General features: G+C 37.0%; 1 protein-coding gene across 1 annotated transcript; it reads right to left on the bottom strand.

Annotated features, from left to right (window-relative positions):
- DNAAF6 (dynein axonemal assembly factor 6) lies at window positions 1-27727 on the bottom strand. Its single transcript, XM_026478765.3, has 6 exons — window positions 27575-27727; window positions 23891-23963; window positions 21415-21520; window positions 18186-18282; window positions 4710-4795; window positions 1-151 (listed from the first exon to the last, which is right to left on the bottom strand). The coding sequence occupies exons 1-6, from the start codon at window positions 27725-27727 to the stop codon at window positions 22-24; spliced, it is 645 nt and encodes a 214-aa protein (XP_026334550.2). The 3' UTR covers window positions 1-21.
- Window positions 27728-27894: the final 167 nt, after the last annotated feature.

Below are 27894 nucleotides of genomic sequence, written 5' to 3'. Positions count from 1 at the left end.
TTCCTCCTTATTCATGAAGTTTTAGAAGAAATTGATGAAATCAAACTCTCTTTTCAAAGTTATGGTGACTTCAAGAGTCTCGGTCTCCAGGACATAGAAAGCTTTGGCACTGTTGCATTCCACAGGATGGGGAAGGGTTATCAACAGCTTCCTAAAAATCAAAACAAAACAAGATAAAAACCTAGAATCAGCTTCCTAAAGTGATATCAAGAAAATATCACAACTAATGAATCATTGAATATTATATCAAAACTAATGATGTACTATATTTTGGCTAATTGACTTTAAATAAAAAAAAGATATCACTTTTAATAAGGTAACGGAAAGCAATACATAGCATCAGAAGATTAGAAACCAAATATAGACAGTTTAAGTATTGGATCAAAAATATGCCTAAATAACACAAATAATATACCAGTTTTTTGGCCTTAAAAATCCAAGTGGGGGTTTTGATCCCCCACTCTTTTTTTTTCAAAATCGACCCCATTTTGCATTATAGACACATAGTCTCAGGCTTGGTTTATAGGCAGAGGAATAGAGCCATTGCAACTTCAAGTTGGTTGGATAGATCTGTTGCCAGCCATGCTCACCTGTAGAGGGAATGTGACTGACTGATACAAATCTGAATGTTGGAATGGTTCTATAATAATTCTGCTAGCACGACCTCAGGCTGAGTCTCTACTACAGGTATAGTTATTGAAATTCAGGCCTGGAATGATTTTAATACCAGATCAATGAAAGTGCTTCTCTGTGCTTGCTTCTGGTTCTTTCTACTATACATTGACAAAAAGCCCTGTGAGAAATTGCTGGGTTTATTTTGCAGTTGTGGCTCGGTTACTGGAGAGCTGTATGCTTTAGACACATTGCTGGGATGAGACATCCGTAATTCTGTCATAGTGGTATGAATCGGAATTATGCTTTGGGTCGGCACATGCTGCTATCTGAAGAAAATTAAATGCACGATACTCTTGTTACCTCATATTCTCCATAGAGAAGGTTTGAGTATCTCTATAAAAAGTGGACCAAAAAGCTCTTTAAGAAGATATAGGATCCAAACCAGTAAAGGAATCTGGTATTTTTTAGGGCTACTTATTGAACACCTGTAAAAATAGTATTTGAAAACAAACTCTTGAAAACCAATCGCCTCTTTACTCATTTGCAAAGACCTAAGTTCAGGAAACTGGGCTCATTAAAAGTATTTATCACACATCTCTGGAACCAAAAGGAGAAATTTTCTGTGACTCTTGTTCCATTCCAGATATTTGGGGTAGGAAAAACAGCTCTCGCCACCAGAAGTAATGATATCGTGATGTATTTTAATATAGCCTGTAATATTTGGCATTTCAAGAAAGCGGGTACAAAAAATGCTTAGAATCCATCTTTTTAAAATTGTTTATAATATAGGTTGAGCTGGACTTAGATTTGCTTTATCCCTTATTCTGTAAATGATAATATATTCGCTTTAAAAATAAAGCAAAGCTCAGTGGTGGTAGCTTCATTGAACTAAAAGACAACTATAAATCAACTGAAGAAGGATTTCCAATGATAATCTGCACCTCTCTGTCCAGAGAGAAATAAATTCAGAAGAGACAGGTAGTGGCCATAGGAATGATCCATCTATCCCTGCATTTCTGTCTAGTGCTTAGTAGTATGGCTTCACATGCTAAAATTTTGAACAGAAATTGTGCAACTTATTTAGGCTCTTAGGCGAAGGGAAGTATTTTTGTCCAGTCTGTTTTACTGCCTGATATCTGAATTAAGATTTATATTTAAATAAAATAAAATTCTACAAATACTTATCCATGTACAATTCATTGAAGGACGGGACTATATCTTATCTTCATGTCCCCCCACTGTCTAGCAGAAGACTTTATAAATGTTTGTTGAATGAATAAATAAATGAATGAAAAGCAAATAGGTCACTACAAAATAATATTTGAATACCTACTATAGATTAGTATGATCACGTATGAATAAATATTTAAACCCAATCCCTCGGCCTTTACATTGATAGTATACTTGCTTTTAAGAAGGTACAGTTTGGGCACTGATCAAATGTTTATCCAGTGTTAATTTTCATTAGCAATTATTTAAAAGTGAACTATAATATATGAAAGTAAGACAAAAAAACTATAAAGTGAACTCTAATTTAGAGACTTACATACTTACATTTATATTAGCAAAGTCAAGGTGATGTTCCTTGCAAGAGATTTAAATATAGGACAACCTTGTTCTGTGCATATTCACACAATGCAGTTTTTATTTTATGTAGTTAATAAATTATTTTATCTAAATATCTGGGTTAAAAATAAACATGACTTTTTAAAGGTTTTCTTTTTTTTATTATGTTCAGTTAGCCACTGTGTAGTACATCATTAGTTTTTGATGTAGTGTTCAATGATTCATTAGTTGTGTATAACACCCAGTGCTCATCATAACGGTTTTCTATTGGAGCCATAACTATTTTCAAAGAAAGTGCAAAAATAGCTACTGAGCTGAACTTCACCATTTCATTTTGAAAACATTTTTTTTTAGTTTGAACATCAGTCAATTCTCAATCAATCTGAATTAAAGGAGCACAGCAACGGTGAGAATAATCTAAATAACATTCAACCAAAAATTAACTCATACTTGTATTTATAATTTGTTCCTATTATCCCATTCAAGGAATTCATTTATGACATTCTTAGGATTCACTTCAAAAAATAATGAAACCTCATCTGAAGATAAAAGTCCTTGGGAAATTATCCAATTTCCCCTATCTTTCCTCTTTTCTATCTACTCCATGTTGGGAATCAACATGCCAAAACAACCAGTTTTTTTAAAAATGAAGAATTTAAGAAATTGCTTTATTTCTTTAGGTTGTATAATTCCAAAAATCTGGATTTTATTGATAATCCTAATGCGATTGACTATCATTTGACTGATATTACTAGTCCGTTCAGTTAAAATAGATTCACTTATTTTGCCTTATACATACACGAACAGGATATTTTCGCTTAACCTTTCTTGGGGAAGTAAACAGTGTAGAAGATGTCAAAATTAGAAACTAAAGAAAGTTAATGTGAATATCAATAAACTCAAAAACAAGACACATTTCCAATAACACAATTTCAGATAATAGCATGGCTCCAAAGAATGCTCCAGTGTTTAGGAAAAATGGTAAAAATGATAAAAGCCTGTCTTTAGTCTTCTACCATAATTCGTGATTTTTTTTTCTTAAGAGACAGCACCTCCAGGCGCAGAGCATTTAATATATAAGAACAGTATGATCCAAAAATTCTAGTGTAGCCCACATTCTGTGTGGACAGGTATCTCTGTGTGAGTCTTTCATTTAGTGAGCTCTGATAGATATCTGGAATGACAGCGTAGCCAGAGCAGCTGCCTAAAGATTGATGGAGAACTGCTAGGGGAACGGAAATTAACTCCATGGTGTGTAGATATGTATGTGCTTTTAACAAGCACACAAATATCATGGAAGATTAACTGTTCACGTAAGCAACTTTCCTTGCAGAGGCTGTGTGGAAGAGTCAAAGTATATATAATATGAATTTAAAAAGTAAAATACTCCTTAAAGTGAATGGTAGGAATAGTGGATGTAATTTTTATAACATGAGACAATTTCTTGTGAGAATATAGTTTTGAAATGATATAAGTGATGAGAAAATATTTGACATGTATTCATCTGTAGACCAGTTTGGGTTAAACGCATCTACTGTAGAAATCAAGATTAAGCTATGTATGTACACTGGGTTGTTTACACATAGGAGTCTTTTGTATGAAGGATCTACTTTTTATTTTTGTGACGTTCTAAGATCAACAGGGGAGAAGTATTGATACTGGTAATGGAAGAAAGAAAAGGTGCCAGAAGTTGACTGCTCGCCACACCCAGTTTGAAATGGTCGTGAGTTACAGAGAATGAACCACTGCTGTCAACTGAAGTATGCTCGCTGCTATACATTCAGATGGAAAGTGAACAAAGCAGTGAGATATTTAGATATTTTATCTAGCACGCACAAGGTTCCGTGGATTCTCTCTTTACGGAGTTGGCGTTGGGAGACAGGACTAATCGATTGGTCCAGGTTTCAGGATAAACATTTACATCAGACTCTTTATGTGTTGAGTTTGGGGAAGATAATTTGAACCTGTGTAATAAGAAGACTATTTTGAAAATATCAAAATGTTTAATTGAGTTATTCCACTACTACCTGTATTCTTTTTCAATGGGTTGAAGAGTTAGTGATAAATTGTCAGAATTTTTGTTTTAAGTGATTGATGACAAGAATTTTCTGTTAATTTTTAGATGAATATAATCAAATTTAACCTTAGAGCCCCACAATAACCAAAAAGTTTAAAGATACTGCTTCTTTTATGCCATCACTGTACAAAAAAACCACATGAAAGACTTAAAACTTAAGAGATTTTCACCTCTAGTTGTTTTTCCTCGCAGATAAGCAAAGTGTATCGGAATGTCAAGGACTGTGTTTGGTGGTATCAAACTACTCCAAATGTATGGGTGCAAAGCAGAAAAAAATCAGGTGTTTCCAAATATATTTATATTTATATTATGCAGATCAAACATCTGAATGACTTTTTCACTTTTCTTCAGACTTTAGGGGTGATGCAAAATAACTAGGCACACTCTAAGAATATTGACTAAAGTTTTGTTAATATTATAATACATTACTCTACTTCTAAGTTTTACTCACTTATTAGGAGTACGAAGGTCAAGGACCATTTCTTGGATGTCAATTTTAATTTCAGAAGGATTCGTATTTGGCAGTTTGATTTTAACCTGAAAGAGAAAACGAGAAGAAAAATACTGCTATCTTGAAGAACAGTTCATGTGAAGAGTGTAGGGAAATATGGGGAAATGAGAACTAATATTTATTAAGTTCCAGCTATGTGCAAGCCTAGGCCCTCTCCTCATAACAATTTTGAGAGGCAGGATTACCACCATTTTACAGATAATGAAACAGATACAGAGAAATTTAATGAGGACCTGAGGGCAACTGTGTGTAATTGAAGGTCTGTCTGACTGGAAACATGTTGGTTACTTGCTTGTAACTTTCATTGTCTGAAGGTGCATACTAGTAAATAGAGTTTTAGAGGTCCTACTATCCAAATATATCTTATGGCTAATATTTTCATTAAACAAAGAATTACCTCCTAATTTATATTTTGAAAATTCAGATTTATAATTACAGACGTTTCAAGTGAGAGAAATAGAGCATTTCTTAAAGAGGTAGTTATAAGTGCTCTACCTCAAAGTAAATGAGCATTCTATTGGACAAAGAAAGACCCATTTTTATTATAATAACTTGCAGATCTGATAGTTGAGATGTTCTTCAGTTGCAGGATGACTCATATCACCTGGACCAAGGCATATAAATATTTATTTCCTTAGTCTGAAATGTTTAGATCTTTCAAGGTAAAAGATTATTTCCCCAAGGTTGAAATGACATTTGAGGAAGGAAAAAAATTATAACTTATGTGAAATTTAGATACGACTTCTGGGTAGAATGTCAAAGTGTTTCTTAAAATCACTTGCAACTCCAGTGAAGGGTAATTTAGAAACAACTCACTAATTTTTCCTCTTGAGAAAATTAAAATTGTGTACTAAAATGTTTTCAGAGGAGGGACAGGAAGGAACAAATTAAGTGGAATCGTACACATTAATATCTCATAAGATAGAAGGTTCAATAGGAATCTTAACAGAAAAACTCCTGAAACATGAATCAGACTTCTTTAGAAATACTTTCAATGAATTCCCGGAAAATAGACATGGTTATTTATTGACTTCTAACTGATTGTACCCAAGATCTAACTAGTCCAACATTATAAGTACAGTACATCACTGACCAAGCAATGAAAGGAATTGATGCTCCTCTCTTTACATAGGATGCAAATTGATTTAGTTCAAAGAATTACTTACTTTAATAGGTAAACTAAGGAAAACTAAAAATTTCATTGGAAAACTTTCAACCTTTTGGGAGCTCAACCTTTGGAGTCAAACTTGGGTTTGAATTCTGTTTTTTGTCACTTATCAGTTATCTATTGCTTATAGTTATCTATTGTTTTATAACCAAAACCAATTACACCCCCCCCAATTTATGGCTCAAAACAACACACATTTTATTATCTCACACATTTTTTGTGGGTTAGGAATTTGGGAGTGGCTTAGCTAGGTTGTTCTGGCTTAGGGTCTAAAATGAAGTTGTAATCAAGATATTGACTAGGGCTGCATACATCTGAAGGCTTTATTTGGGCTAAAGGTTCTGCATCCAAGATGGCCCACTCACATGGCTGTTGGCAGGAGGCTTCAGTTCTTCACCACATGGACTTCTCCATAGGGCTTAGGGCTGCTTGATTGTCCTTATGACACAATAGCTGTCTTGTCCCCAGAGTGAATGATCCAAAAGAGCAACGCAAAAGCAATGCCTTCCCCCCCCCCCCACATAGCCTCAGAAATGGTACTTTTTTATTTCTGTGATATCCTAATGGTTACACAGGGCAGCCCTATTCCAGTGTGAGAGGGGACCACATGAAGGGAAGAATATCAGTAAGTGAAAATCATTAGGGGCCATCTTGTAGGCTGGCTACCACAGTACCCATCACTAAGTTCAGTTCAAACCTCTGTCTTCTGGCCTTCTGAATAAAAAGTAGCAGGAAAAGGTCCACTACTTTAAGGTTTGTGTGAGCCTGTCTTTCCACTTTCAGCTTGTCTTCAGGCAAGTAGGCAAAACTACTTGCTTAGTCTGTCTCTGGGAATTCACTTTGGAGCTTTCCTGGAGATAGGTAAAGGTTGGTCAAATGGCTTTCACGGTCCTCTATTCTCCTCTATGTGTTGTAACAGAGCTGGCTTAATATACCAAAGCGTTTGGGAGGGGAGGTCATTAATGTAGGATTATCATTTTGAGTTTTAAATCTCCTCTTTATTGTTTTGTTCTTACAACAGATTTATATGACAAGATGGTTCCTGAAGAGATAATATTCCTATAATCTGTAAATGATTAATACAGGATCCTCAGACAAGTGTTTGTGATCATATTATAAGATGCTGGAAAATTGAAATGAGAAGGCCAAATGGCAAATGTTCCATGGAGGTCATCCATTCTATGTTTCCTCTTGAGCTGTCACTTCCTGACAACCAGAACAGAAGAATAAATGAAATATATCTTATATATAACTTGGCCAGTTTCTGTATGCTATTTACTGAAATTCTATTGAAGCTCAAAATATACAGAAAGGTTTGGGCTGAAAATTCAAAAGATACTCCTATTTAATTTATGGATTCAGGATATTATAAAAATATTTTTGATTTGACAGAAATACAGGAACCACCTCCAATATATTTGATTCCTAGAGAAGAAGTTAAGACTATTTGAGTTTCAATTTGAAACTTAATGTTAGGAAATTTTGATTAACAGAAGAAGTTTGGATAGGTCTCATTCCTAATTGCTTTGGTAATTTAACTTCCTATTGTTTAATTATGGAAACCCATGTTTATCTATGGAGATATTCTTCCCATTGCAGCCATCTAAGTATTTTATACAAATTCTCATGAGTAATAATGATCTATAGGAAAATGAAAAAAATTAAATGTGATGGATCCCTACTTTGAAATAATATATTTACCTGTGAAGAATAAAAGTATAGATGTAAGTGTTCTCCAAAACCAGGACACAAAACCAATAGATATCTTTTTAAATTAATGGATAAATTTTCTATGATGTTACCACTTTGACTTTTTTTAACTTTATTTATTTATTTGAGAGAGAGAGAGAGCACAAGCAGGGGGAGGGGCAGAGGGAGAAGCAGGTTCCCCACTGAGCAGGGAGCCTGACGTGGGACTCAATCCCAGGACCCCCAGATCATGACCAGAGCCAAAGGCAGATGCAAAACCGACTGAGCCACCCAGGCACCCCTGAAGTTACCACTTTGAAACATCCCAGTACTATACTGTCATGCCTGTCTTAGGAGATCATGGAAGCATAGTACCTCTTCTTTCATAGGAATCAAGGTTAAGCTCAGCTCCTTCTGGAATAAGAAGTCTCATCTACAGGACCTCCATGTCTCTATTGGCCCCCACAATCACCTCCAAACACTCATAGTCTCACTACCACTAGCTGTCTTGAGACTACCAGAACAAAATCCATTATACTTTTATCTCTATTTGTCAAGAACACAAAAAGCCTCAGACTCCCAAGTCCTTGCTTATCACCTAGTAATTACCAACTGTATCTTCATGCCCTCTATTTTGTTTCCATTTCCTATCCCTCATCAACTCATGAAACCCTTCCATAGTTCCTCTGGAACACACAGTCCATGCCTTTTATCTCTTCAGCCTCTGAACATTCCTTTCAATTTCTTGAAATCTGGATCTCCCTTGATGACACTGCTTCCCTAGTCTTCTCAACTGGTGCCTGTTTTTGTTTTTCTCCCATTGCATTTATATCCCTGGGCCTGCCCCTTTCCTCTAGCTTTTAAAAATGAATCTCATGTCTTCACACTATACCACCAATTACCCTCCCTGTTGGAATCATCTACCAACTCCTTAAGAAGGAGGGAGTAATCAAAAGGGTAAAACACCGCTGGGTGGTCATCCTCATATCTTTAATAATAATAATAATAATTCTTTGTTCTCTATTGGTATTTCTAACATTAAATTTCTGTCTTCAGTGTTGACGATTTATATATTCATTTATATAACCTTTCCAACCTCTGAGCCTCACTTTCTCATGTCCTTCAAGTGTTTGCACAAATATTTCCTTCTCAGTGAGACCTTCCCTGACTATTCTATTTAAAATTGCAGCTGTGGGGCACCTGGCTGGCTCATTCAGTAGAACATGTGACTCTAGATCTTGGGGTCACGATTTCAAGCCCTACATTGGGCATGGAGCCTACTTAAAAAAAATTGCAGCTACTAAGGCCGGGGTGGCTAGAAGATAATGAATAAGGAAGAAAATGTGGTGTCAAATGAAACTGAAAAAGCAGGTAGTCGTCAGATCATATAAGGCCTCATAGGTCAAGATAAGGAGTTTTGATTTTGTTCTAAGTGCTGTAGGAAGCCACTGAAGGTTCTGAACAAAGAAGTGATGTGATTTGATTTACTTTAAAAAAGGATCTCTCTGGACACTGTGGAAAGGCTGCAAGGAAGCAATTGTTGAAGGAGGGAGAAGAGAGAGGAGGGACTCATAATGGTTCAGGTGAAAGATGATGGTGGTTTGGAACATGATGGTAGTCGTGGTGGTAATGAAAATTAGATGGATTTAGAATGTATTTTGAAAGTAGAGCCAATAAGACTTGCTGATGGTATAAAGGAAAGAGGAAGGAGGGATGATTTAGGTGTTTAGTTTGTGCAGTTGGGTGAATGTTCTTGCCATTTCCTGAGATGATGAAGATCAATGAAAAAGAGGTTTGGGGAGGACAACTAAGAGTTCTGTTTTGGGCGTGTTAGGTTTGGATTGCCTATTAAAGTGAGAGATGTTAAGTAAGCAGTTGGTTATGTGAATCCGAAGATTTTGGGAGAGGCCAAGACTAGAGAAACAATATTTAAAGCCATTGGACTGGATAGAAAGAGAATAGAGAAAAAAGAGACATGGGTTTTTTTCAGAGACCTAGAGAACTTGAGCCAGGAGAGGAAAAACCAGTGATTTGAGGTCAAAGGAGATGAGGGATGCCCAGTGATTCTGGAGGAAAACCAGGGGAGAGGAGAGTCATTAAAGTAAGGAGAAAAATATGTTTTAAGAAGGAGGAAGTAATCAAAAAGGTAGAAGACTGCTGGGTGGTCCATCCTCATATCTTCAACCGCTCTTTTTCTAATTTTGTGCAGGACAACTGTTTGTTTTTAGGATTGTCCCTCTTATTGCAGGCATCTCTGGCCCTTGAGTACTAAATGCCAATAACATACTATGACCAAAAATGCCTCCACCCATTTCTAAAAGTCCTCTGGGGCCCATACCATGACTACTTTCCTCCTATTTGTTCATTCACTCTAGTGACACACAGTAGGCACTCAATAAATATTACATAAGCAAAGGAAGGGATATTTGTCATCAACTGAAAAGCATTCTTAATTCTCTTTTATCCTAAAAAATACCCCTAAATCCTGCCTCCTCCTCAACAACCACCTCTTCTGTCTCCTCTCCTTCACTGCTAAACTTCCTCAGAGAATGATCTACATTTGCTGCCTTCTCTTCCTCGCTTCCTTTCACTTCTCGGCTTTCTTCAATCTGGCGTTGGCACCTACCACACCGCTGAAGCTACTGTCTTCTGAAGGTCACCAAAGGCTTCTTAACTGACAAATCTAAAACTTCCTTTTGCACCCTAATCCTGGTTTACCCCCTCTGTAGCATTAGATACTGTTATGGCTTTTCCCCATCTCTGAATATCTTTCTCAGTTCCTCTTCCCTTATCTACGCCTCAAGTATTGGCATTTTCCTAGGGTCAATCTGTTCCTGCTTGCATGAATACAGAAGTTTCTGCCTGTTCTTGTTCAAGGATTCTGGACCATGTGATTCAGATACTTTGATGAAACCTCCTCAAAACGGCATCATCAAAATGTAAAATTGCTGATTTTTTTTTTTTACCAAGTAATACGGATAAGACATCTTTCACTCTTATTTCAAACCTGACCCTAAGCCCATCTCAAACTCTCCCCCATCTCTCTCTCTCCCCGCCCACACGCATGCTGCATCTATCCCTAATTATGGCAGACTTGTATTTTCAACTCTGCTAATTTTGGTACTATTAAAAATTTTAAATACATCTAACTTTCATAATGACAAATATATTAAATCTATACAATTAGATTAGTGTTTAAGGAGGTATTCATGCCCCTACCATCATTATGAAAGAATGTTATGATATTAACTATAAATGTATGTATACTACTGAGAGAACTATTAGAAATTGAATTGAAGGTTTACTGTGCTGCCTGGAGCTGATAATAAGGAATTGTATTACAGCTCAAATATCTCTCTCCCTGACACACAGTCTGATATGTAACCAATCAAATAAGGTTAACATAATCAGAAAGTCTGCAAAAAAGGTGTCCATCCTCTAGAATTTATATGGAAAAGAGAATCTATTCTATTATCAAGTAGCCAAATCCATTGATTCATTAAAGGTAAATGAATATGGCTGATTTAACCTTAAGAGAGAAATCAGGACTTGAGAAGCAGACCATTCAAGAAACAAGTGAATTCTCAGAAGATAGGGAGACACTTTGCTCAGAATGATTGATAGCCCTTTCTGAGATGAGAATGTGTGATAAACATGTGACTCCTGGTTGTGTCTGCCAGATAGTGACTGACTCCTATCCCATCCCTGACTCTCATCCCACTCTCAGTGAGATTTAGAGATGGAGTAAGGCTCATATCCCAGTGAAGAGGTGATGATGAAAGAGAAACAGGCTTAATGCCTTGCTTTATAGGTCATATCAGAATGTCCCCTGATCAATACAGATGCATTAAAGCAGAAGAACCAAAATATTATGAATTCATTGCAGCTCAAAAAGAGTGTCAAGCTATGTACAGGCTGCTTTTCCCCACCTCTAGAACAAACGGTGGGTCATTTGGCAGAATATCAATAACCCTAGCCCCATTCGCTTTTGGATTTTAGAGATAATCTGCTGTTCAACATGCATGGGTGAAAATGGGAATCCACTGACCTACTTCCCAACTGCACCCACCCCCATTCCTGCCACAGATAGTCCTATGGGGAAGAAAGGCTATCTTCCTACATATCTTCGATACCTAAACTTCTTTTTTCCACGCCCCCCAGCTGGGACCCAAGAGGTCAGGTACTTTGGTCAGCACTATTTCTCAGGGGTAGGCAAGTTCCTATTTTTTTCCCACCTTGTTTCTTTTTGGCTTCCCCCATCATCATTGTTTTTTATCTCTAAAGCCATGACACAGTCTCAACCTCACTTCATTGATCCAATTCCTCTTGGTTTTCAATTCCTGACTAGGATCTGGAGTGAGAATTTCCAGTGCCTCTGTTTGAACTCTGCCTCTGAATACTGACCTCACCCCAAGGGCTCATGTATTCTACCCTCAGTCCCATTTCTGCAGGTTCCCTAGTGTCCCTCTCAACACCTCCCCCTCTCCAAACATACAGGTGCTACCTAAAATCAGTTCTACTTCATTCTAAGCCTGATGTAAAGCCAGCACTCAGTGGTAGTATATTCTAATCCCTCAGAGAGCAAACACCAATTCTGGAAATCAACATCTCCAGTCCCTGTCTTTGAGTTCAACATGGATTTATATTTCTAACAGCCTACTGGATACTTCCAACAAGATTTCTTGCAGGCAGTTCAAACTCAGTATAACCAAAACTCAATATTTTTCTCTTAAAACTTTGCCTTCTTTTGCTTTTCTAACTTGATATCCCCATACCACAAACAAAACCACCCTTGGTTTATTCTTATTCCAAAAGTAATAGATGGTAATTGTAAAAAAAAGAAAAGAAAGGAAAAGAATAGAAAATTCAGACGAGCAAAAAGAAATAGAAACCATTTCTAAGACTACCATCCAGAGACAAACCACTTTACATCCCCATATCTTGATTAATGTCATCACTAATTACCCAGTCACCCAAGCTAGAACCCTTGACTCCTGTTTCTCCCTTACATATCCCATTGGACAACTTTCTAAATCTTACCAGTATTACCTCTGAAATGTCTGCTTTGCTCTCTATCCCCACCGCCACACTCCAGGCTCCTACCTCTCTTCCCTGAATTAATGCAATTGTCTCTCAACTGGTTTTCCTACCACCAATCTCCCTAACTCACACTCATCTCCAACTGTCATCTCTGCCAAATTCTCCACCATAATTTGCCACTAGAGTTGTTCTGAAATACACACCTAATTGTTTAACTCACCTGCTTGAAGACAGTTTGTAACTCTAATGCCCACAAAAGTCCACAGCTCATGGTGTCTTAGTCAGCTGGTGCTGCCCTAACAAAATACTACAGACTGGAATTCAGAGCATGCCAAACATGCCAGCATGGTTGGTTTCTGGTGAGCACTTTCTTCTCGGCTTGCAGAAACCTGCCTTCTCACTGTGTGCTCACGTGGCCCAGAGAGAGCGCGAGCAGGGCAAGCTCTCTGGTATACTTGTATCAAGGCACTAAATCATCACGTGGCCCCTACCCTTGTGACCTCATCTAAACCTAATTACCTGTCAAAGCTTCCATCTCCAAATACCATTACAACGGGGGTTAGAGCTTCAACATAGGAATTTTGGGGGGACACAATTCAATCCATAGCACATGTTGTGACATTCAGGGGCTTTTACAACTAGCTCTAAGCTGCTTATTCTGTTTTATCTTTTATTGTTCCATGCCAGTGCATTCTGGAGCTCCAAGAACATCACAAATAGTTCTCAAAACACATATACTTCCATAGCACTAGGCCTTTGCTCATGCCGCTGTTTATTCTCCTCAGACAGGTTTTCCACCCTGACAAATTACCACGTACTTCAAATGTCCAGGCCAAATGCCACCTGTATCGTGAAGTCTGCTTGGACTACTTCTTTGCACAATATCACTTTATACACACTTCTATCAAATTCTTATTGTTTGGTTTCAAATCGTAGTTCTAACCAGATTCTAAGTGTGTGAACTTAATGCAATGCTTAACTTCTTTGTGCTTCAGCAACCACCTCTGTAAAGTGAAAATAATAGCACCTATTTCATAGGGTTGATGTGGGGATTAATGATTTACTATGTGCAAAGTTCTCAGAGAAATGCCTGGCACATACTAAGCATCCTCTACATTATTTGCTAGTATTATTATTATATCATTTTAAGCAAAAACACACAGGATAAAAACCTTTATTCATAGACTGTAAATGTAGGGAAATGGCTCTGCTATGGTACTCTGGTGACTCTGCACTATGCCCATTGGCCACATAGGCAAGGCTCAACTGCAGTCTGCCCCAAGTCTTGGCAGAACATCCTGTGATCCTCCCGGAACATGGGAAGATACAGTCTTGTGAGGAGTCGCCTCAAGGCTGTTTCTTATCTGTCTTTCTACCTTGTGGGAGGCTTCTTATCTTGTAGGAGGCTACCATGAGGCAGTTTCTCACCCTCCTCCCTGATTCCAATAAGGCATAAGGGCTTTCTACCTCCTTCCTCTTGGCTATAGATGCGGACTATAAAAGAGTCTAGCTACAGTCTAGAGTTGGCTCTTCAGCAACAGAGTGCCCCACTGCTCATGTCACCTGTCATCTGGTCCCTTTAGCTCGCTGTTGTCCTGTGGGGCAAAGGGATATGCGGAGCTGACACCATGCTGATCTTGCTTATCCTGCCTGTGTAAGTAATAAACTTTATCCATTTGGGTTCACTATTTCCTTATTGGATGGATCTATGAAAGTCTGTGCTGCTGCTTATAGAGTGCTTGATCTCATGATAGTAAGCTCCTTGCAGGAAAGAGAAACTTCTCTATTTTGTTCAACCCTGTATACCAAGTATCTTGCCTATAGGAAGTGTTCAGCAAGTATTTGTTGAATTAAAAAATATAGCAAACAGTGGCAAATATGTATTCAAGGATACATAGTCAAGGATATATATCAAACCTATTATAGTGGGATCCTTGTGGGGAGGGATGGAAAGTATAGAGAACAAAAGAGAAAATAAAAAATGATAAAATCAAATAAAGTAAAATAGAACAAGACAGGGGCATTATACTCATGAGGTTTAAAGAAAAATATACATGTTACCTAGGAGGAAAAAGCCCTCTAGCTCTCTTATTATTCTTTCATTAATTCATATGAGTATTTGATACCTTACAAGCTTGACCTTATTTTCTCAACCGTAATACAAGGAGAAAAGTCTAGATAAGCATCTTTTAAACCGTGTTTCAAAGAGCCCAGTTTTTCTCCTAGGAGCTGCCTCATGGGCGATAGTACCCTTAAGGCAGTGGTACTTGTATGTGTTCTATATGTTGGGCTTTCTCATAGAATGGTTTGAAGGAAATGGTTGGCAGCTAAAAACAAAACAAAACAAACCTGCAAACTACTGACCTAGCTGTAGCTCTAAAATGTACATCACGATGATTATAGTTATTAATACCATATTGAATATTGGGAATCTGCTAAGAGAGTAGATTTCAAGTGCTCTCAACACATACACAAACACACACACACACACACACAGAGGTAAGTATGTGAGGAGAGGATATGTTAATTAGATTGACTGCAGTAATCATTTCACTATGTATATGTGTATCAAGTCATCATGTTGTACACTTTAAATACATACAATTTTTACTTAAAACATAAAATGCCTAATTATAGATTAAGGCCAGGGAAGCTTGGTAGCTACAAACTCAGGAGGAGAGCAGCAGGCAGAATTTAGGTAATGAAGCACTTTGGCTTGAGGTTAGAAGGAAAGAACGGAAGTTTTGCTGAAGACATACATAATTATAACTGATAATTTTGTTTAGGACAATTGCTTTGATTTGAGACTCATGAATCCTGCTTTCTTATTTGGAGACTGGGGAGGGTAATAGAAAGGGTGGTCCTTGTGAATCTTTAAACTCCAAGTCACTCCTTGCACTTAAACAGATTGTTTGTGCTACTATCTTCCTCAGCTTAAACAGAGGTCTTCTTAAAGTCTCTGTGTTGGATTGTTACACATAGACCAGGTCCAGCCCCCAAATAACAAATTTAGCCAGTTCTAAGGTGTAATTCCCCCCACATTTTAGTGTTTCTGATACTGGGATGCATCACACAATCAATGCGTATATTCAATGGGAGTAGCACACTCATTATTCCTTTGTTATTAAATGAATGGCAATTTGATGATGTCTTAGATGTGAGGAAATGCCATATTATCAACAGGAATAGTAAGCTTATAAATTTGAGCAAGAAATACTTGATATGCTGTCAAAAACCTCTTTCGTCTGAGTCTTACGAGGGGGGTTAAGCAATCATGGTGGATATCATCATTAATATGCCTACAAGATAAAATTCAAGCTACAGAATTCAAGCTACAGATCAGGGATCATTCTTCTTTTTTGAGAGTTGGCTTACCAGTACACCACTGTCCACAACTATTCTTTATTCTTCTTATGCTCACAGCTTACTCAAATAGGCCAGGCTATTTCATGCCTGGATACCTCCCCATGTGCTTTACCTCTGCTGGGAATGCTCTTCTTGGAATGTTGCCCACTGGAAAAATCCTGTCTACCCAGTGTTGATTCCTTTCTGCTTTATGACACCATATATGTCACACATATATGCTTCTAAGTATGTATTTCCATACTGAATTGCAATGATTTGTTACATGTCCACCTCCTTTACTATAAATTCCTTGAGGGTGATGACTGTATCTTATTTATGTTTGTATCCCTAGTACTTAGAACAGTGCCTGGTATGTAATAGTATACACTAAGTTTTTAAAAATTGAATATATGCACTATTCCTTATGTTCCATATATGAGTGAAACCATATGATAGCTGTCTTTCTCTGACTGACTTATTTCACTTAACATAATACCCTCCAGTTCCATTCATGTCAATGTAAATGGTAGATATAGTGCAGAGGACAATAGGGTAAGGGAGGGGAAACTGAAGGGGAAGAAATCAGAGAGGGAGACAAACCATATGAGACTCTTGACTCCAGGAAACAAACTGAGGGTTGCAGAAAGGGATGTGGGTGGGGCGACGGGGTAACTCGGTGATGGTCAATAAGGAGGGCATGGAATGTGATGAGCACTGGGTGTTATATGCAACTAATGAATCATTGAACATGATATCAAAAACTAATGATGATACGTTGGCTAATTGAATTTTAAAACATTGAATATATGAAGAAAAAGCAAGAGAAAAAGAACAGCATACATGTGGTGAAGTGCCGTAATATCAACAAATATTTCACACAGCTTCCCTTCCGTGCTGTCCATGCCTTATCCAAACCCTCTAAACTCCTGGTAGACTGTCAACACTGAGTTTAACTGTCAATAAGAAGCTGATTTCATTTATGTGAATTCTGTCTCCCCAATCAATTAGAAGTCCATTAAAGGGAGGGATCAAGTCTTCTTCAGCACACACTTGTTGAGTTTTACATAAATTGTGTACTCCTACTCTGAGGGACAATTTGGTTTTCAAGAGTCTTCATTCAGGACACCTTCATTATTAATACTAGTAGCTCTTTACATGAGAGAGATGGGAAGGCTCACAACAGTTACTTGCTTAGGGCCCAGAATTTCTCCAGAGTCTATAGCAATCCGCAATACTAGACATCAAAAATGTTATTTTACAGTTATTTAAAAGAGAGGAATTGGGATGTTACTGGTAAAACCCTGGGAGCTAATTACTTCAAGATCACTTGAAACCTTAACTCATTAGAGTTTGAAAAATCTCCTGAGGTACTTAAACTCACTATTCCCATTATGTTACTTGATTCAATTGAATGTCTTAGATTTTGCTAATAAGAGAAAACCTGAAGTTCATGCAAAAGAGAGATTCCATTTATCATTTGCTTAAGGAAAAAAAGATTAAGGATCTCTAATACTCCATACTGTAGAGTGTTGTAAGAGAGGGAGGGGGAAAGGTAGGTGCACAGTGCCTCATCTCAGGAAAAGAATTCTCCACATCAGAATTACTAGCATATGCTGCCAAAACAGGTTATATCTCAACTTCTTGGTTAGGCCCAGACTTTTCAACAGGATCATTCGGAGTCTCAAATAAGCAGAAGTAAGGGGATCTCATTGATCTCATTGGTATTGCTATTGTTATTACATAGAAATTGTGTCATTCCAATAAGGGAGCCAAGATAACATTTTAGACGTCTTTTTAGAGTTTTAAATCAGAAGTTCGGATCCAAAAATTAAGAAAAAAATCCCTTTTCAAATGGCACAATGTAAGCTGAGTCCTTAAAAGAAATACAGATACAAGAGATAAGAGAGATTCAGGGAAGGGCAGTTTTCATAGGACTAGAAATAGTGTATTATGTCCTATGATTCTACTATGTTTATTTGTAAATCTTATCCACATGTGTAAATTTAGTTTACTTTGTACGTGTTAACTGATTTTAAACCGTCAATCCCATTATTCCCTTAGTACCTAAAACATAGCAACCACTATTTTTAAAGAGTTTACTGCCTTGCCTACGGTATTATGTATACAACAGTCATTGTAGTCATAATGGTAATAGGGAAGATGGAGAGGCTCACCACTAGATCTTCACAACATGCAGTTGAAGAGTCTTTTCTCGAAAATCCTAGGAATATATCCTCAGTTCCCACCTGCTGTTTGAATATTATCTCATACCTGAAAAAAAAAAAGTCAATGATACAAAGACTCAAAAGAAAGAGCAATTTTCTGTCCCAGAGCAAAACAAAAAACAAAACAACAAAAACCCCTAGAAACTTATGACAACATGCTATTACAAAAAATAAAAAGACTAAATAAAGTACTGACAGTTTCTTCTGGCACATAGCAGAACATAAAGGAACAGAAGTCTAGAAAATTCAGTCAAAAATACCTAACACTAAAATATATATATATATATTATTTTACAGTTATTTAAAAGAGAGGAATTGGGATGTTACTGGTAAAACCCTGGGAGCTAATTACTTCAAGATCACTTGAAACCTTAACTCATTAGAGTTTGAAAAATCTCCTGAGGTACTTAAACTCACTATTCCCATTATGTTACTTGATTCAATTGAATGTCTTAGATTTTGCTAATAAGAGAAAACCTGAAGTTCATGCATATATATATATATATATATATATATATATATATATATATAACACCGTAAAGCAATATTTATATTGTATCTACTTCTTTTCGAAAAATTAAACTTAATTGTTTTAGACCTATACAAATAAAATGGATTGAGGGAACTTCTAATGAGATTAAAAGTCGAAGGAAAAAAAAGGTCTTTTTTCCTGGAAAACGATGGCTCAGAAAAATAGTAGGGCCATAACCCAGAGTGTGATGGATAGATAGAAATCCTCATCTGCTAAATTTAAGCCACAGAGTAGAGTTAGAAAATCCAGGTTTAGTTCTGTTTCTGTCATTAATTGTGTGCCCTTGGTCAAATCACAAACTCGTGGGGTTCTCTGCTTCCAGATTTGTACAATTTATGGGGAGGCGTAGGTTTGAACTCAGTGATGTCTACAATATTTTTTTTTTCAGGTCTAGAAGTCTACAGTAGAAACACTGGCAAGGAAGTCAGCACAACTACATTGTAGTATATAGAATCTAGGCCTACAGAATTCTTACTACTATGAAAGATTTTCCTGGTATTTCACCTCACACATGACAATTCACGTCTTTCTTTGCCTCCAAATTTGGGTCCCTAGGGATAGAGTGGTTTACAGAAAGAAGCACCCAGCCATTATGTATCCTATCTTTTTAGATGGAATGAAGTGAGCAAACATTTACAAATGATCTTTCCCATTTAATTCTCCCCTAATGAAGAAATGGTAAATCTCTGGATAGAAAGTCTAAAGGACTACCTTAAACTTCTGACCGCTTGCAAACAGGAACGCCCAAGAATGAAAAAGGGATTTCTCTGAGTTTGAACAGGACTAATAATAAGTAGCTATTTGATATGGGGCACTTTTTTCTTAATAGACTATAACATTTACCTGATATTTACAAAGGTGAAGCCAGGTTAAAGCAAAACAGAAAGGTATCGATCCATATGCCCATGACTCCCAAATGGATTTGCTCTAGCTGTTGCTCTTCCCCATCTCCAGATGCAATTTTTCAACTGTCTACTATATACATTTGTCTGGATGTCCCACAGGCACCTCAGAGTCCACATACCCCAAACCAAACTCACTGCTTTCCCTCTACCTTCATTCCCAATCACAGTTAATGGCCTCACTATTCACCTGCTCACCCCAGTTCGTACCCTCAGCATCATTTCTGAGGCTTTCATCTCATTCATCATATCTAATCAAGTAACATATATTCCTTTAAGAATCTCTCACATAAAGGCTCTCATACTTCTTTCCAAGACCAGTGACTTAGCTCAGGTCCTTATTACTTTTTATTTGGTCACTTGTGATACTTTTTTTTGTGAGCTGCCTATCCCCTTTTCCCCCTCAATTTCCTCTTTACCCACTGGGACATTTTGAAATGTACTTGCATAAGATAGAAAATAAAGATTTAAAAAATCTTATAAGGTAAGTTTCTTCATATCCTGACTGGAATTCTCATTCATTTAAAACTTTCATGGATGTTCTTTCTCCAGAACATCAAGCATCAGGATGAGAAGTGAAAATTTACTCAAATTTGGAACTTGCCACATTTGGATGTTTGACATTCATTAGATAGTATGACAAATGAGTGGCTTACTTCTTACCTTTCATACGGATGTGTGGGCACTGTATAAACATAACCTGAGATTTACTCTCTTCATTTTTAAGGTACACACAGAAATGTTTTAAAATCCCCTTTGATCGTTTTTATGAGGTTTATGGGGTTTTTTGACATTGTTTATTTGAAAGCTGGATACATTTTTCCAGTTAATTATCTGCAGTCTCCCACTGCTTCTATTTTCAGAACCAACATAGAGGATAGAAACATAGGGTTGTTTAAAAAAAAACATTGGACACAATTTATGGTCAGAATCAGATAAGTTATCAGATCACTCACCATAGAAGTCTTAAAGAATTTATAAAGTACATTATAATTTAGTAAGTACTGCCTTGGTTTTTCAAGCTATTCTAAATATTCAATCAAGATTTTGTTTTAGAATACATATATTTAAAGCTTAGTGTATTTAACCATTAATTTCAATTATGAATGTGAACACACTTTCAGTTCCTTGAAACTGTGGGCGACTTATTTCATCAGAGTGAAGGGCTATTCATGATAATAATCCTAAATTTCATATTTACAATTCATATTCATAATTCCTATTGAAAAAGCTACAAAGTGAGGCTTCAAGCCTGCTTGCAAAATATATTAAACACAATCCTAAAATAACTAGTAAATAGGTCCAGGTAATAATAGATAATTGGGGAGAGAACACAGCCTTTTATCACAATTGTGGAGCATTGAGTAATTAAAAGCAGGTCTTTGACACATAAACATGGTATAATAATTTAGCTTGTATGAATGCTTGTAACTTAATGGGTTGTTTTCTTTCCCAGTGTTAGTTCCACATTAAACAACTAGCCAGCATTAAATATAAATTTGTGATGGAAATAACTGTATTTTTCAGGTTTTGTTTGATAATAACTGAAAGGAAGGTGTTATGTTTCATTATTTGTTCTGCTCCAGAAGGAAAAAAAATCAATTACACATGCCTTCTGCATGTCACTGTGGTTTTCTCTTTTATGTGGTAGAAGTTACTTTACGAATCTTGTCAAAAATAGAATGGTATCAGATGACACATCTACCTTAAGCCCCAAACACATTCTTGGCGTCATCTGACTTACTCTGGTATTTCTCTAACATCCCACATGTCCTCATGCTCTGCTCCCTCTGGAACCTCTTCTGGATTCCAGATATCCTCACTGCTTTCATCACTGCTTTGAGGGATGGCTGTGGAGAAAGGGAAGATAAAGCTGAGGCTGTTGTCTGTTCTTCATGCTCAGTTTGGGATCATCGAAGTAAAACATTTTCTATTTGTAATCACTAGCTTGTGTTTTGGTCCAAACAAGCTAAATTAGTAAAACCGTAGAAGTTTTTAATCAATCCACAAGCAGTACATTGTAAAATTGTAATAACAGTTGTAGAAAATTTGGAAACAACATATAAGCAAAAAGAAGAAAACAAAATCATCTGTAATCCAACTATCCAGAGATAATCAGTGATAGCATTCTGGTCTGTATCTTTCCAGCCTCTGTGTGTGTGTGTACATATATAACATATAATATTTACTCCATATATGAAAGAACCTTTTATATGAAACATATATGTAACATATATGTGCAAAGAAATATTACACATTTTTTCAGAAACATCAATAGGATCATATGTAAAACATTTATGTAAGAGAACCAATCAAACATACAATCACTCTGATTTGGGGAGCCAATGTCTTATCTTGCTTTGTGTATTACTATCTAAAAGCTCTTTGATAGGGGGGCCTGGGTGGCTCAATTGTTAGGTGTCTGCCTTCAGCTCGGGTCATGATCCCAGGTTCCTGGGATCAAGCCCCACATCAGGCTCCCTGCTCAGGGGGAAGCCTGCTTCTCTCTCTCCCACTCCCCTTGCTTGTGTTCCCTCTCTTGCTGTCTCTCTCTCTGTCAAAAAGATAAATAAAATCTTTAAAATAAATAAATAAAAGCTTTTTGATAACTTTGCCATGAAAACATGACATAATCCTTAAAAAATATCAGTTAAAGAAACTGAAAACAGTGGATACAATGATCATTTTTAAATTTTTTAAAAAGATTTTATTTATTTGACAGAGAGAGATTGAGAGACAGAGCACAAGCAGGGGGAGCAGCAGGCAGAGGCAGAGGGAGAAGCAGACTCCCCACTGAGCAAGGAGCCCAAAGCGGGGCTCTATCACAGGACCCTAAGATCATGATCTGAGGTGAAGGCAGATGCTTAACCCACTGATCCACCCAGGTGCCCCAATGATCATTTTTTTAATCCAGTATTCTCCTCATGTAGTTGTGAGCCTCAGAGAAATCTCTATCACTTGTCCTTTATGTAGGACTGAGCATGTGTCTGGCTGGGTTTCTACATGTCATTTTTAAATATTTAAAAGCAAATGAAGCATGCAAAAGCCCAGCTTACATTTGTTCCAACATTAGATGCAGAACATTATTGCTAGTTCTCCTTTTAAGCATCCCCAGAAATGCACCTGATTACCAGGTTTTCAATACTGCCAACTCTTTTGTAATTATCTGCTTCTGTCTAGCATGGGCTTTGTAAAGCCTAATTGCAGATTTATATAAAATAGTTTGCATATGACTCATTGTTCTCAGAATTTAGAGGATATTAGCCATACACTATCAGAAATTCAGGCAGCATAGAAACCCATCAAAATTGAACTAGCCTTCCAACATCTCTTGAATAAGGCAGAGAGACTCTTGAGTATGTAGAGTATAATAACTGAAATTTTAAAATCATCCCCTCAGACCTCATTTCAGCCATTGTTTTAAACATTTTTTTTTCCAGATAAAATCTTTTACAATTAGCTAAATTGATGAAAGAACTTCACTTCGTTTCCCTGTCTACCCTCTGGTAACTGTCATCATGACAGAATTAGAGTCTTCCCTATTTTTGAAGATGTGTCAAACGTTCAACTCTGTGAAAATGTATAGGCCAAAACGTTGGGAAAACATCCCCCCCCCAATATTTATTCTAGTTTCTTGGACCCGTGACTATATACATCACCGCATGGGCTTTAATTTATAAGCATTTTGATGTAAGATAAAATTGTGTAGTTATTTGTTTTATTGTGTTCTCCAAAAGACTATTAGTTCGATGGGGGCAGAGACCTTTCTGTTCTGATCTTCATCATAGCTCCAGAGATGCTTGTATTACCTGGTACATAACAGGCTCTCAATAAATATTTGTTGAATGAAGTAATGAATTCTGTGAAATTGCCAGAATATAGCAGGGTAGAAAGTGAAGAAACTAAGCATCTTGGTAACTAGACCTTAAATAATAAAAAAGTTATTTAACCACACATGAGTTTCTTGGTTTTACATCTCAGGAAATACACCAAAGAATGAATGTGAATAATTCCGGGCAAATTAATTTCCATTAATATAAAAATGACTTACCTATAACAGTAGGGTAAAAACAGCATCTTTATATGTAAATGGCTGCTCATCATTTCCACAATTATTTGAGTTCCTCTTTGACAAATCCTAATGTTAGTATTATTCTCCTTATAATTTTGCTCCCAAAGGAAAGATTATATTGATCTATAAGCCTTGTTAAATTACTTACCTTGGAGCTCTTCTGTTGGTGGTGGTCCAATATTCCCAGGACCCATGGCTCCAAGAACAGATGAACAATTTGGCTGGGAGAAAAGAAAAAAGTCCGCCATTCTGTAATTATTACTTGTGTAACTTATATGACCAGTAATACTTTAAATTTGATAGGCTTTCCATCTAAAATTTCATAGAGCTTCTCATTTAATTAATCATCATTGTTATACAACAGAGAGACAGATGCCAAGTATTATTTAGGATGTTTTTTCCTTTTCCTTTCAAAAGGTATTTAGTTTAATAGACCCTAAGGCAGAACTGATCTTTGATCAGACTAAATCCCCAGTTCCAGCCCAGTAAATTGTGTATCCCCGTGGATAGGGGAATGAACTGCATTCATCTCTTTCAAGGTCAGAACCAAATATTACTATAGGAGCATCGACACTTTTGGGTTTTGGCAGTGTCTCATCAGAGTTAGGTGGGGGATGGAAAAGGATGGGAAAGTTTTGTAGAAACAAAAACAAACCACTAAATAGGGTCTTAAGTATTTAGATATCAAAGGACTCATTCGAAACTCCTGATAAGCAATTTTACTTCTTTCCTCTGTGGGCCTAAAATACTTCCTTGTCATACCACCTCATGACACTGAATTAATGGATTTAAACAGCAACCCCAAATTAATAGTGTCAAATACATGCCGAACCACTTCAGTCATCATGCAAGCTCATTTTGCCATCCTCTGTGCAAGCAAACACACCCCCACAGGACTGCCCCTCTACCCACCAGTAGAGTTTTGGGTTTTTCCTTTTTTCAACTAAGTATAATACATATTACACCATCAGAATAGTGGCAGACACCTCATTGGTCCCTCTCAGGGGTCTTTTGATATCTCAAGAAAATCCCAATATTTTCCTAAACGTTCTTGCTGACACAAGACTCTGAAACTCCAATTTACTCCATTGCTGGCTGTCAAAACATTCTTCTCTCCCTGGATGCTGGCACACTAGCACATCTAACTCTCTTTTCTCAGGCCCCTGCCCGGATCTCTCAAGACTTCAGGCATGTACAAGAGTTACAATGTCCTGTTTGGGCAAGAGGAATAGTGTCTGTCCTTGAAAGCCGGTGGAAAAGCTCACCTGTGTCTTTATTATGATAAACTATTCCAACAGCTATAAATCAGGAATTAATCTGTAACATCTCAACGGTGTCTAAGACAGGAAACATTCCTTTCCAAAAGTTGCTTCAAAAGTGCTATGTCTGCAGTTAAGGTGTTACAGACATTTTTATGTGAAAATCCCAAGATGGTATTCTGTATTTTTTTTTCTTTTTAATCACTAAGGTCATATAAACCTGTAGTGCTTTTCTGAAGTTATTAATCACCAGAATACTAATAGTCAATCAGGGCAAAGCATTTCTTGGAACATGAGGGCCTCTTGTTTTGTTGAGTGACTCCTTCCACGGAAAATTAAAATCCAGGGAAAGAAAAGCTTGAACATTTCTGACAAAAATTGGTATGCTCTCCATGCACAGTGATGATTGGGTCAGCACATCACAATAGAAGGGCAGTCTCAGTTTATTAACTTAACGAAAAACAAAAATTTCAAGTGGAATGATGAACCAGGATGATAAAAAACATTAAAAACCATCTTGCAAATGTTTTCTATGAGAGTATCATTTCAGCCTTTACCATGGATCCACATCCAATTATCTGAGAAATTTATCATTGCAATTCATGCCACTTTGCAATAGGTAAGAGAGTTAGAACAACTTTGTTACAGTGTCTGTGGTGTGGCGAACCTTATTTCCCACAGGTCTTAAGATCCCCTTGTGAGTTTAAAAAAACACTCTCTTCCCAATCTCCCAGAATCTTAGCAATTCATGGTGGGGATGGTGTAAATAAGCCAACGTGTATGGAACAGTTCTAATGCTGTTTTCGGCGAGAGTATTTTCAAAAACACATCACTCTTGTAATCATTCCACAGTTCCCAAGATTAATACATGTTAAAAAAATGAAAAGCCGTTTCTCTCCTGGAAAATTTAAGAGTTCATTAGAAACATTAATTATTCTCCCACTGTTCTGATACTCCAATTCTATATCCTCTAATGATATCTGTACTGCAGTGTCTGAATGACCAATTACCTCAAAATTGCTTATAACCCAGATATACAGAATCATACATTATTACAGTAATTTTCCTCTATGAATTGTACAATTTGGTAAAATGATCCTCGTCTCTCTATTCTCATAATCACTCATCTTTCTCCTAGAATCATCTCTAGATGCAAATAAACATCTCCATACGTAACTGCCAAAGAGAACAGGCTTTGTAACCAGGGTAAATCTTTTATCTCTGAATCTGTCCCAGTTACAAGGTCCACTTTCCTTTCTTCAAGATTGCTGTTTCTCAAATATTTAATATGCTTTTTGTATAGGACATAACCCTACCCTTCCTGGGATGTATCCTTTTATTTCAGCTTAATGTAGCAAAAATGAACTTGCTTTCCCAATTTCACTGATACTTTGCTCCTAAATTGTTCTTCCAGTGTCCTGTGTGTTGTATATATTCAATGCTATTATTAATGTCCTGATTTTTGTTTGGCGTCTACTAACTTTTCCCTGACTAACACTTCTTGGATCCTGGCTCCAAGCTGATTCAGTTTCCATCTAAAAAATTTATTTCCATTGCATGTCTTCCTTGATTTTGTGCCTTCCACCTAAACTCTTCCTGGAGGGTGGAAGTTCCATCCAGTGTTGATCTGAGCCACTGAATTTGCTGCCTATTCAGATTACATTTGTTTTTCCTCACAATGGCAGAAAAGAATTTTGGGGGAGGAGAAAACTGATATGCATGCTCACTGGAGATGGTTTATTCACGGCAAATTGGTCATAATAACAACTTCACTGAGATAATGTAAAGCAAATTGACATCTTCTGCTATTGTGTGAGGTTTCTGCCCCAAAATTGTTTGCCTTCATGTAGGCAATCTGACAGCTGAGGTTTGCTGATACCCAAGGAGCAGGAGAATGGAGAGCAGGGGGTTACGTAGAAGTATTTTGATTATTCTGGGAATACCGGCCGTGACTGAAGGTCAGTTCAACGGAACTCTCCTACCCAAAATGAAACCCATCTTGCGGCTGCAAGCCTCCCTGGGGTTACCTGCCCTGATCCCAAATGGTGTCCAACAAATTAGATTCCACAGCTCTGCATGAGCATGTATCCGGAAGTCAATTTTAGTAAACTAAAGGTAGTTCGTCCCATTATGTGGCTCAAATTATTCTCTGTTCTGTTTTCATGTGTAGACAAATTTTTAAAAATTAAGGGAACTGGATGGTGGGGCCTAATTAACACTGTCTAGTGGAAATTATTTGTTTTGTAGAAATACAAAATCTAAGCTACCACTCTCTCCAATGGTTGTCAAGCATTCTTTGGCCATAAATATAAATGACAAACATTTTGAAATGTGGCTATTGCTACCACAGTTACAGAACTATTTTCCTATTCAGTGTTCAGGTAGTTCAGAAAAAAATATAATTATATTTGCTAGAAATGTACTAGAGGTGATACTCTCATGCGTAATGAGTCCTGCAACCTCCTATTGGATGACACAGCCCTGCTCCCACAGCAAGGTTGGAACGAGTTGTTCAAATACAGTTTAACAACTTAGCATGAATAGAACTAATTCATCTGTAAGTATACGACCACCTGTCCAGACTCAAAATCATCCTCTTCTTCAGGATAAAGTAGCTTAGAGAGGGCTTGCAGAGCTGAAACTGAAGAAATGGTTTCAATTTCCATATTTTCACATTCTAGGTTTTCAGTTTCCATATTTTCTGTTTCTGCATTTTCGGATTCCATATTTTCAGAATCCATGTTCTGAGGAAGAAGATAATCAGAAAGAGATGTTTTGGTTTTCTGTTTCATAGAAGACCGAAGATTAAATTTTTAATCAGCTCTTGATGATGCCTAGCATTATACCGCCATCTGAGAATTCTAGTGGGTTGGTTCATTGGCTTTAGTGAAAA

This window comes from Ursus arctos, chromosome X (assembly GCF_023065955.2).
Source record: "Ursus arctos isolate Adak ecotype North America chromosome X, UrsArc2.0, whole genome shotgun sequence".
NCBI classification, from domain to species: domain Eukaryota; kingdom Metazoa; phylum Chordata; class Mammalia; order Carnivora; family Ursidae; genus Ursus; species Ursus arctos.
Note: the sequence above shows the minus strand (reverse complement) of the source record. Positions and strands in the feature narration are given on the sequence as shown.